We start from the raw sequence: 11,608 nt of genomic DNA, 5'->3' as shown, positions 1-11,608 counted from the left end.
TTGGTTTTTTATGATGCCTTCACGAGTCTCTTCTCCACCATCCTTCTGATGCATGAAAGCATCTAATCTTCACAGCATAGTTTGGGTACTGAAGTTAATAAAAAAAACCAAAACACACAAACCCAAACAACCAATGCCCCCAGGTTCTAGAATCTCAGCAACACCACGTGTTTATGGCACTAAAATGGCCAGTGTAACAGGAAGGTCAGACAGACCTAGTGTTGCTTAGTGGTCCTAGCTTTCCCTGTGCTCTCTTTTGAAGAGAACAGCTGCTTTCCATGTAGCAATAGCATGACAGAGAAGAACCTCATCTGGAAACAGCTCTTGCAGCTCTGTAGCTAACTCAGAGTCTTTTGCATCAAGGTAAGGAATGAGTGATTCCTTCAGGCTGGAAAACAAAGAGCAAAAGTAGTGTTAATAGATGGTGTACAGCAAACTACAGGTAGTATTTTGTAGGGTAGGAATGCACCGATATTAAGTATACTGAGTTTTAATGCATGTATTTTGTAATGAGAAGTATTAAAATAGCCAGTCAGATTTATAGAGAGGCTAGAGAACCCAGAAATGGGAGGCTGCAGGTCAGAACCAAGCTGCTAGGGCCAAGCTGTACGTGTGGACAGCTGAGTGAGTGACTGCAGAAGTGCTTGTGTTTATCTTTAGAGCTCATGAACAGCAGCTCCTGTCATATTCCAGCAGTGTTCCCAAAATAGCTTGTGTAAGATGAAGAAGAGTCATACATGCCAGAAACAGGTAGTGTGTCTTAGAACTAGCTGCATATTCTTAATGTTGATGGTTGTGCTTTGTGCCCAGCAGGGCAGTCATTTGCCAAGGGAACCGTTTCCATCACATGCATTTTCAGAGACAGAGAAGAGAAGCTTAAGTTAATAACAACTGTGGGCTGGTTTGGGCTGCTTAACTCTATTACCTCCATATGGGTCTGAATTCATCCACAGCTTGGACACGTCTCAGCTTCAAGACAATCATTTCATGGAGCTCCTGCAGGAAGGTTTCCAGCCTTGAGTGGACAAGGAAGGTGTTGAGGAGCTTGGCAATCTCTGGACTGAGCTCAGCTTTGTAGGCTGTATTGATGTCTACAAAAGGATCCTAAAAAAAGCAGTGAGGGAGGAAAAAAGAACAACCAACCATACACATTTGAGCAACTTCATTTGAGAAGAGGCAACAGCTGATAAGACACTGAAGTTATCAGTGTACCTTACCCTTTTGAGGCGCAGAAGCTGCTCAGATTTGCGGGTGGAAAGAAGTTGCCAGAGGGCTATGTTGTGCTTTAAGTGGCATCGTCTAAGGGCCTGAAAGAAAAACACACATATATGGAATGAACGTGGATGTAAGGGATGTGTTTAGGAACTTGTCCACACCCTGCCCTGCCCATGCAGGTCAAAACTGCAGAGGAACACAAGCACAGAGAGTTCAGCAGGGAGTTCATTGAGCCCTTTTAACCTTGGTGTAGAAGCCCATCTGCAGTAGGCTTCTCTCTCCGTCTTCCCCATTTTGCCTTCAAGAATCCATCTTTTTGGTATCATGAAAGGGAGTGGGAAAGCAGTAGGGCTATGTCACACATACTTGTCATAACATAGTGCTTTTGCCCCCTATCAGTAAAGGGCCTCTTTTCACACATCATTAGGAGATAAAACCTTCCCCTGTCACCACTTTTGAGAGGTAAAGGGGTATTTTCAATCCTGCTCAGCACCAGGCGAGCCAGTGTCACTGAAAGCTGACTCATAATTGAAAGTTCTCCCTTTTCTCAGTTTTAGCATTGCAACTAATTATGCTGATATGAAACTGAGAATTCTCCTTCCTGGTGCTGACAGAAGAACTTGCATCTGCAGAGAAGAGTTTGACCTGCATATCCTGCACCTGACCCTCCTGTAGGGTTTTGCAAGAATGTGCTGAGCATCGCAAGCTGTTAAGATGCTCCCACCTTGCAAACACTGGTCGCAGGGGAAGTGAAAATTGTTCCCCCCGCCATTGAATCTGGTGGGGAGGGAATTCTATCACATACCTTTTCAAGCTGAACTTTTGCTGGGCTTGGAGATCAGACTGGCTGGATTTAGTATAAACCAGTGCAGATTTTATCTTGTAAGAATAAGAGCTTTGCTCTCAGGACTCACCTGCAGTACATGAGGGTTTGTCTGATCACCCATCTGCAGAACATTTTCAATGTAGTCAGTCAGAAGCATTTCAGCATTCTCTCCAGCCATGGCCAGGAATCCCAAGGTAATTTCAGTGATGGACAGAGCATCACAGACATCACTGTAAGACTGTAGTTCCCCACTGATCATGTTCATCACAGAACTGGGGAGAGGACTCTGAAAACCATGAAGTCAAAGCAGTTGCTAATATTAGTTTAGAGCCATTCCTTATTGGTGCTTAAGTTGCTAAAGTCACAGAAGATGGCAGAGCCCCAGATTTAGGAAACTGAAAATGCTTAACTATATCTCTTTCCTTTGTAAATCCTGGCTGACAAAAGAAGGCCAGTTTGTATGTACTCAAGGCATGCCGAGAGACTAGCAGACAAGCCTTCAGATGAACAAGGCAAGTGACAGAAGACAAACCTAATATTTCTTCAGATATCAGGGGTCACATGCTTGCCCTGTTTCCTCCAATGCAGAAACCCACCTGATCCAGCTTACTCCTGACATCATTGAACATCTGCTCATAATTCCGATCATGTCTGTACACAAGGGTAGGTATTCCCTGTCAGGAGAGAAACCCGTGGTTGTAAAGCTTTGGTAACATTGCTTACCCTGCTGCAGTGCATGCCTGGCTGCAGCAAACACTGCAGGGCTCCAAAATCAGCCAAGAAGTTGTCTGCAGAAAACATAGCTAGCTGTCTTGTCCTACCTTTAGGGTGATGAGTGGTTTCCCCTGCAGGAACTTGCTGATGACTTGCTGCTGGATCCTCTCCAGATCAAAGTCCTGCAATGTCTCCCCTCCCTTCTCCATGCTGTACTGGCAGTTGGACAAGATCAGAGGAATCAGGTCTCTCTCAAGCTCATAACTGATCAAGTGCAGGTCAGCCACTTCTGATGGACTGATGAAGTACCTGCAGAAGAGAAAACAGTCTCCATTTAGAGAAGCCTTTATGAAGCAGGGAAAAATTGGCGTGATCGTGTGGTAGCTGGTAACACAACAGAGCCAAAAAACATGCCTAGCTTGAATAGCAACATACCTGTCATCTTCCTTGATGTGTTTGTTCACTGAGTGGATAAAGTCATTGTGCAGACTAATGAGATAACTGGCTAAGGCTGTGGAGCAGAGGCCCAGCCCCTGTCGACGTGGCAGAAGGACCTCAAGCTTGCTGTCCAGGGTCAGGTCAGCATCACAGTAGCCTTTAGGAAGCTTAATTTCCCCTGAAATAAAAGGCAGAGAAGACTGCTTGAGGTGGCCCAGAGCCAGCCCACAATGAGCAAGCCTCTCCTGAGCTGACCCAGGTCAGGAGAAAGTATAGAACCTGAAAAAAGCTGCACTCTTTCCATTACGTATAAGCACTAAAGGCAGCAAGTTCAGGTGAGAAGACTACAAGAGGGAAATAAATTCTTCCATTTGCACCTAGATCTTCTTAAACCTTTAATGGCCAAGGTCAGTTCTGAAGATATGTCTCAGCATCACTGATGGGAGGAACTTGAACTGTCGAAGAGTAGTAGTAGAGGAGCATTGTCTGACAGCTGGCAAGTCCTTGCTTCCACCACTCTCAAAACAATGCTGAGAAAGAAGGGTACTCACCATTGGTGTCCAGCGAGCTTCTCAGCTTGTTCCAGACAGACAGAAACACATTCACCCTCCTCTGTAACAGGTCCCTCATCACATCTGAGGAATAACAGAAAGACGAATCCTTGAAACACCTTTTACTGGCAACACTGTGAAACTCCACAATACAAGAATTTTCAAAGGACACCACTGAACTCTAGGCAACTGCTCAAACAGATTGAGAGAGACTAAACAGACATTAAACAGTTTTCTAATGGTATCAAATTGAGTAATTTTCTCTGTTTGTTTATATTCTTCTATTATGGTCTGCTATTGGCCCAGGCTACAAGGCTGGATGGATCCTTGGTCTGATTCTGCATGACCTTTAAGTACTTTTCCACAAGTGCTTAAAAACATTAAGTAATTGTACTTAAGTACAATTGAAGGAGTTGCCACAAGATGTCTGTATGCTGCTCATGAATGGAAGGGAAGGACATCTATTGCACCTTTTAGGCAGGCCCTACTCTAGGGCAGTGCCTAAAAACTCAACATACCTACTGCTGCATTCAGGGATTTATCTTGCCTATCTCTGAGCAGAGTCCCCACCCCTTGTGAACAATCTTCCTGTGCTTAATTCTTTTCAAAGTCACCTGATGACTATTCCAAGCATAACTCCAGGGTTAAGGTCTCCAATTCATTTGGATGGGAGTTAAAAGGAAAATATCAGGGCTTAAGACTGCAAGCTCAAGAAGTTTTCATCTTCATTTTCAACTGGACTTCCCAGTGCTTTTTGTTTCACTAATTACAGTTTTGGCAGAATCTTCTCACCTGATAGGGGTTCCTTAAGGAAGTCTCTGATCGAACCGTGTTTGACAGCAGCAGTGTTCTGAAATCGCCTCACCAAGTCTCTCTGCAGAGCCAGAATCTCTGGTAAGAATTTAACCAGCCTCAGTTCTGTTTCCTGGAAGAGGAAAGGGGGCCTATGAGTAAGGTTGTTCTTGGACAAACCAGTTCCAAATAGTTTTATGGAATTACTTTTTAAATGTTTAAAAGAAAAAAAATACTTTACAAGTGCAGTTCTCAAGATTATAGGAAGTTATCAGAATGAAGACGCTGTATAATTCAACAGTGGTTTAGTCCTGGGCAACTGGCTCTAGGTGACCCTGCCCAAGCAGGGGGTTGGACAAGGTGACCTCCAGAGGTCCCTTCCAACCTCAACCAGTCTATGATTCTATGAACTGATCTCTGAACATTGTGGGGTCTCATCCCTGTGTCACACCCACCTTCTGCAAAAACTTCCAGAGGAGAGGGACAGTGTCCTTAGCATTCTTTTGCTGAACTACATGGCCCAAGTTCTCCACTGAAATCCTCTTTCGGCAGCTCCACATCTTGGAATGATGTATGTGACTGTCCTTTGGCAGCTGGGACAGGAAAGTGACTGGGTCACCATACACTATTTTCACTATTGGATTGGAAGAAATTCTCTCATCCTCTTGTATTTGTCTATTTAACTTCAGAATTTTTTTATCCAAATCCTGCATTAAAAAAACAACAACAAAAAAACCAAATTATATCAGAATTGTTAGTGTCCTGCCATCTTGAACCTCCACTAGAGTATATTTTCCTAGTAGCTTGATGACCAATTGACACAGAAATATGTCAAAGCAGAAGATGAACTCTTAGGGAAGGCATGTAAAACACATACTGTAAGACAGCTGTTTATACCATAAAGTTATTCTTTGTTCTCCAGCTCATCCAACTTGCAGGTCTTCCATTCTTGAGATGATGTATACGGGGAAAAAAAAAAAGGCAGACAGGATTCATTTGGGGCAACCATATGCTCACTTGGACAAATGCTTTCAACTGAGCTAAGACATTTCTGCTTTTCCAGCTATGTAAAAAACTTCATAGCACAACTCTAGTCTCAGATACTCATTTCCACAGGTAGAATAAAGTTGCTGATCCTTACAAATTAAAGCTAACCTGAAGTTGTGTCGTAAATGGCTTGGCTTTGGGAATAGCTCGGTGAAAAGCATAGCACATTACAGCAGGTCAGATTTCCAAATAAGTAGATTTTTAACTGCTCAGCTACTGAAATTTTATACAGCAAATTTCTTACCTCCAATTCAGGAACAATAATTGTGTTTGCAACAACTTCTTCCCATTTGTTTCTCTTCTCCTTGGTGGAGAGCACATTATCAAACCGAACTGGCCCTGCAACAGGAATATTTATCTCTTACATCTGCACTATTTCAGTTAAAAGAAACCACAGATTTTCTAAGCTTCCAGATGTGACACCCTTGCAAATTAGCACAATGAGCCAAGAACAATTACAGAGGTCCTAGAAGCTAACCGAGTATCTTGGTCTAGCTGGAGAGAGTCATCCAAAACAGCACACAGTGATCACAGGTTATCAGAAGCTTCTGTCCAGTCATTCATTTGACTGATGTGGACATTTATACAAGTCCCAGAAAGGTTAAACAAGTTGTTCAGGGTCAGACCATGATCAATGACAGACCAAAGAACAGAGCTTGGAATACTGATTTGTGCTGTCATACACTAAAAATATGGCTATTACATATAAATCCCGCTATGACACAATGACTCATGTCAACTTGAACTCCAGATTCTACCATGAACCATACTCTGCCATCCCTCTTCTACCAAGTAGCTTCTTGGTAGTCATTTAGAGGGCAGTATGGTATATAGATTATACACAGCATGAGCTACTGTGCTTTGAGTAGCACCTCTGCTTGTGAGCTGAAAGCCCTGTAAACATATCATGAGGTTATTTATTCAGTAATTCCTTTTCAGAATTATGCACCAAACCTTGCAAACCCCACATATACTCAAACAAAAGAGAAGTAAACAGCCAAAAATTCTTCACTTCCTACAGTCAGAAACAAGCCTCAAGTTTCTGGATCTTCCTCATCAGCTCAGCTACTGCCAGTTGGAAATGGTCTATTAGCAAAGAAGCTAAATAACTGCTGCCCTTAAAACATTGATATAGCTTGCAGATGTGATATAACAGGTAGTTGTCCTTACACTGGCCTGGGTGCTGATGGGTGTTCTTGAGGAGGCTGCTGAGGACAAGATGAAGGATGGTGATAGTCTCATCCACACTCTTCCCCAAAATTTTTGTCAGCTGTGCCAAGTCCTCCCGAATATGCTGCTGCAGGAAACTCACAGAGTTGTGCACCAGTGGCTTGATAATCCTTTGCAATGACTGAAGAGGAACAACAGGCAAGAATGAGCATAGCCAAAAATATCCAGTTGAAGCAGAAGGCATGCAGAACTACAGTCTTAACAGAAAGTCAACTCCATCCTATAAGATTCCTACCACTTGAACAAATAAAGGCAGGTATATATGTATATGTATGCATGCAAGTGCATGAAGGAACCAAAATCACTTCTGGGCAAGGAAGAAAGTGAATCTGGGTCTTGCATCTTGAAAGACTGCCCTAGTTGCCTGGCAATATAATGAAAAGGACCAGCATCATACAAAGGTTTCACTACGTTTCATGCGGCCACTTGGAACTATTATTGGAAGATACCTGAGGATCTTTTGTGGCTCCCAGCAACATTGTCAAATGTGTGAGCAGGCGTATCAGAACAAAGACAACTGGGGACATGGCCCGGTCAGACACTCCCATTGTTTTTCTGTGTTGTACATCTCCAAGTATGTGGCCAGTTTGAGTTCTGTCTTCATTACTCCTGTTGGAAAGTATATATAGTTTTTTTTTCTTTGACAAAAAACACACAAGAGATGTCTTTGATACCCAGTAATGTCTTTTTGACCCATAAGTTCTTTGAATGCTATAAAAGCTGCCAATTAGAAGTGCTACAGGGGAATGAGGACTTCCAGTAAGTTTTGTACACAAATAAGCCAGTTTGGTTTTGCTGGCTGATTACTCTTCCTTGGACATCTCTTCCTAATACGTTTTCTACAAAAGAGGCAATGTCCAGCCCTGCAGAGCAAGATTAGCCAGTTCCATGCTGGATAGACAAGAAGCCACTATTAGAATTAGTGACTTTAACATTCTTACACAAGGGCTGTAAGCACTAATCCAGAGAATCGAGGAGGGGGGAGCACAAGTCATAGTTAGTGGAGCTCTAGTAGAAGTTCTTCAGTCACACTGATCCATTTAAGAAAATGTTGCCTATTATATATGTTGGTATAGAACCACATAACCTATATCAGCCTGGATGAGCAGGGAGATGAAAAACCCTAAACCAGCAGCTTGACAAGATCTTACGTTAAGACAGTTTCTGCAAAGTCAGAGTTATACCAACACACCTAACAGCTGAGCCTCTTCCCCCTCAGAGGCGAATGTCTGAGCTAATGGGGAATCCTAAGTGCCACTTTTCAGGTAGCAGCGTGAAGTGGTTGGTACCTTCTGTCTTGAAAGCATGACAGGCAAGTACTGCATCAGTTAGCACTGAAAAGGTTAATCAAAGCATACCGGAATTCTTGAAAGCCACGCAGTGGTTTATGCAGTTGCCCTCCAACTTGGGCACCACAGTCAGGACAGTGGCTAGTTTCCATGGGGAGGCCACACTAGCAAAAAGCAAAAGGAGAACACTGAATTCCCAAGTAAAAGCCTCTCCAGCAGAGAAAGAGAATGAAACAAAAATCCAGGCTGTAACTGGTTAATTCAAAAACTGCTATATACTGGGCAAAAGACCTGTCTTGTTTCCTTGATTTATGGTATAAGCTGTTAGATCTATTCTAAATTTTATATTACAATGGCAAAATTATTACTAATATAGAGTTTAGAAAATGAACCACTGTGCAACAGAACATTAAAACTAGTAAACAAAATAGAAGTGTATTGTTGAAAACACCACCTGCTTAAAAACCCACCAGTCTCAAATTCTTACCTCTCCTACAGTGCAAGGGTGGCCATTTGGACATGCTATCAAGAAAGAGAAATGAACAGGACAGTATTATAAGACAGACATTTATAAAGCCTCTGTTATTTCCTTTCTTAGGGACCATCATATTGGAGCAAGAAATATGCTTCAAGATCTAATCAAAAGCACTGACTGTCCCAAAGCTCAAAGGAATGATAGGCCCGTATAGGAACCCAAGGAATTTTTCAGTGCTTCTCTCCTTGAGAAACAAGGAACAGAAGCCTGAAAGATTCTGCTACTGAGTAACAGATGGGCCAGTAAGCATGAATGCTCCCACCCCTGGATTCCTAGCCTGCACTAAGATCCTACTGCAGAAAACAGAGGACTGAAAGCTGGCTAGAAAGGTGGCAAAGTGCTCCTCTTCTGTTCACACCACTTTAACATTGCCAGAAGTAACAAGACAGGTCTTCTGCACGCTCAAACTTTGTAAACAGCTATAAGCTTGAGACTAAACAGAAGCTCAATGCATTTTGGTGCATTACCCACATAAACCGTAGCTACAAGTCTTAATTTACACAAGATAACTCATGCTGAGAAGAGGAGTGTGTCTGTCCTCAGATTTGGAACAGTTTCATTCAAAAACCAAGGATTATTCTTCAATTTCTTTCACAGCCAGTCAGGAGCACTTACTGTACCAACGCAGAGTGGCCACTCCTTCCCAGGCCCTCGCCTGAGCCATTATATCTTCTGGCATTGTAGGCAGAAAAGAGTGCTAAGGAGGAAAAAGGAAAAAAGGTGACGAAAATATAAATCAGTTCTTTTCCTGAAGCAGTTGCTCACTGGTTCTTTATTCGTGATGAAGAACAAGAACTATCAATATTGTTAAGACTTGCACGTGCACTCTCTAGACACCCTGAACTGGATTCCTCTTGGTGGGGCCTGATGTGCCCTGGCATGTACCAGAACATTTCCTTACACCTTGGAAAGCCAGAAGAAGTAGAGCAGCAGATCCCTCCCACCCTGACTCAGCCTAGGGCCCCACAAGCCATTATCCATGCAGGTCTCCACAGTATGACCTGCCAACTGCTTTCAGACTTGCTCACTCAAATATCAGCGGAAGTATTTGCCTGATACTGCTCAGGATGCAGAGGTACCTTGAAAAGGTATCAGTCCAGAGCTGCTTGTTGTTCTAATTAATCCCAACAACACTGAAATAATCCTACATCAGTAATTCACAGCTAAAACAGTAAGTTGGTGCTTTTGATGTTAAGAAAGGTTAGGTTATAGAGGATCCAGCAGATACATGAAAGAACTAGCAATATGCTGAATTGCCATCTGAGTTAAATCTCTTTACCTCCATGGTGTGCGGATGGAATGCCAGATTCCTCAGGGGCTGCAGGACAGGGTTCTGCCCACACAGCAAGACAGCTGCGGTATGAACAGCCATTTCAATTAGTGCTCCACTGTGGCTGAAGCTTTGAGGATCCACTGTCAGAGATGGCAGTGCATTCATCACAAGAGAAGCTGCAAAGTGCTGCAGGTCTGGAGAATTCAGGACTTCAGAGTTCTGGATGAACTTAGTCATAACATCTGTTTGCTGAAAGCACATATTAAAAGAAATAAAACCAGCATGATATTGCCCACCAAACTGAAGAGGACTATCAGGACATAACCGTATTTGGGGTAGAAGAACAAAGGGCTCTTCCACCAGTGACTCGAATCTCATTCATCCTTATCAACAAAGTATGTTTGTCACTTCACTTCCAAAGTGAAGTATCTTACCTGCTGTTTGGGATGAAGACTTGAGTCACTAACTCCATACAGGGCAGTGACCTCTCTGAAAATAGCCAGGAGCAGATGGACAGATCGTACAACTGGGGAACTGCTAGATGCCTAGAAAAGAAGAACTGATTATATGGCAGAGAGCAGGCTACAGCTGTCACAGCTAAAGTTACTGGATACGCAAGCTTCAGCAGGTCTGTGGTAAAGCTCTCCCCACAAATGAAGGGAGATAGTACAGAAATGGCTGCTCAAACCATAAATGAGTGATCTGACAGCACTCAAGCTGATTGAGAGTTTTACAGCAGAAACTTGTCAAGTATTTTATTCTTCTAACATCCAGATGGAATTGTAATCTCACTAGGCAGCAACCTGTACGTGCCTTCATTCAAATCAAATCAACATGCAAGTGAAAAAAAATAAATCACAACCAGTGTATAATAGATGGTACAGAGACATTCAAAGGCGCACTGTTTGCAAACTCCTTGAAGATTTTCATACACAAAATACATATTGGAAAAAGGTTACAATTACACAGAGATCACCCATTTGATTTTTGCATGGCAAAACACAACGCTAGGCAGATATGGGCAGGCAGGGGGCATAAATCTTCTTTGATTATCTGTCTGCTCTCCCATCAGTTGGCTACAAGGTACCTGTATTGCTTATTGTTAAAATAAACTGCTGCAATAGATTACAAGGGGAGAAAAGCAAGATGAGGCAACCAACAGAATCTCAGTTACATATGCTAGAACACAGGTGAGAGAGTAAAGCAAACATACATGTGTCTGCCAGTGTAAGCCACAGTAACTTTCAAGCAAAGGAACCCAGGCATCTCCACTGGAAGAGACACTGCCAACAGGAACACATAAAGCTTAAACGCTGGCCATCCAGAACCCACAACAGAATTATGGCAAGGAGAAAGCACCCTACCTTCTCTGCCTCTAGAAGACCCTCAGTCTTACACTCAATCATGGCTTTCCCCACAGCATCACGCAGGACTCTGTAATTCTTGCCGCATGCCAGGTAACGATCAATATGATTAGACCGGCTGTTCTGTATCTACAAAGGGAAAAGTCCATGGTGAGCACTGTGGACATTAAACAGCCATTGGATAAGGCAGAATCTCCTCTTCCTCCCATGAACTGTGGCATTTCAGCCTTCACAAAGAGACAGCAGGCAGGCATGGCAAACCAAATGGCTTCTCACTGCCATAAGAGACTTCATTCAATAGAGCGCAAGGATAAGTCATCTTCACAACCACTCT

General features: G+C 43.0%; 1 protein-coding gene across 1 annotated transcript in view; it reads right to left on the bottom strand.

The window, feature by feature from the left end:
* Nucleotides 1–145: 145 nt before the first annotated feature.
* RNF213 (ring finger protein 213) overlaps nt 146–11,608 on the bottom strand; it is a 56,248-nt gene continuing 44,785 nt past the window's right edge. The window contains 21 exon segments of the mRNA XM_010578546.1: nt 146–388; nt 926–1,104; nt 1,218–1,307; nt 2,130–2,327; nt 2,638–2,715; nt 2,863–3,064; nt 3,191–3,371; nt 3,745–3,828; nt 4,537–4,669; nt 4,992–5,243; nt 5,828–5,922; nt 6,754–6,934; nt 7,263–7,422; nt 8,172–8,266; nt 8,590–8,624; nt 9,253–9,334; nt 9,917–10,179; nt 10,182–10,250; nt 10,253–10,319; nt 10,321–10,455; nt 11,275–11,403. Of these exon segments, the coding sequence (XP_010576848.1) occupies nt 235–388; nt 926–1,104; nt 1,218–1,307; nt 2,130–2,327; nt 2,638–2,715; nt 2,863–3,064; nt 3,191–3,371; nt 3,745–3,828; nt 4,537–4,669; nt 4,992–5,243; nt 5,828–5,922; nt 6,754–6,934; nt 7,263–7,422; nt 8,172–8,266; nt 8,590–8,624; nt 9,253–9,334; nt 9,917–10,179; nt 10,182–10,250; nt 10,253–10,319; nt 10,321–10,455; nt 11,275–11,403 (2,862 nt within the window). The 3' untranslated portion in view covers nt 146–234.

Source organism: Haliaeetus leucocephalus, unplaced genomic scaffold, assembly GCF_000737465.1.
Source record: "Haliaeetus leucocephalus isolate CR32 unplaced genomic scaffold, Haliaeetus_leucocephalus-4.0 Scaffold646, whole genome shotgun sequence".
Taxonomy (NCBI): domain Eukaryota; kingdom Metazoa; phylum Chordata; class Aves; order Accipitriformes; family Accipitridae; genus Haliaeetus; species Haliaeetus leucocephalus.
Note: the sequence above shows the minus strand (reverse complement) of the source record. Positions and strands in the feature narration are given on the sequence as shown.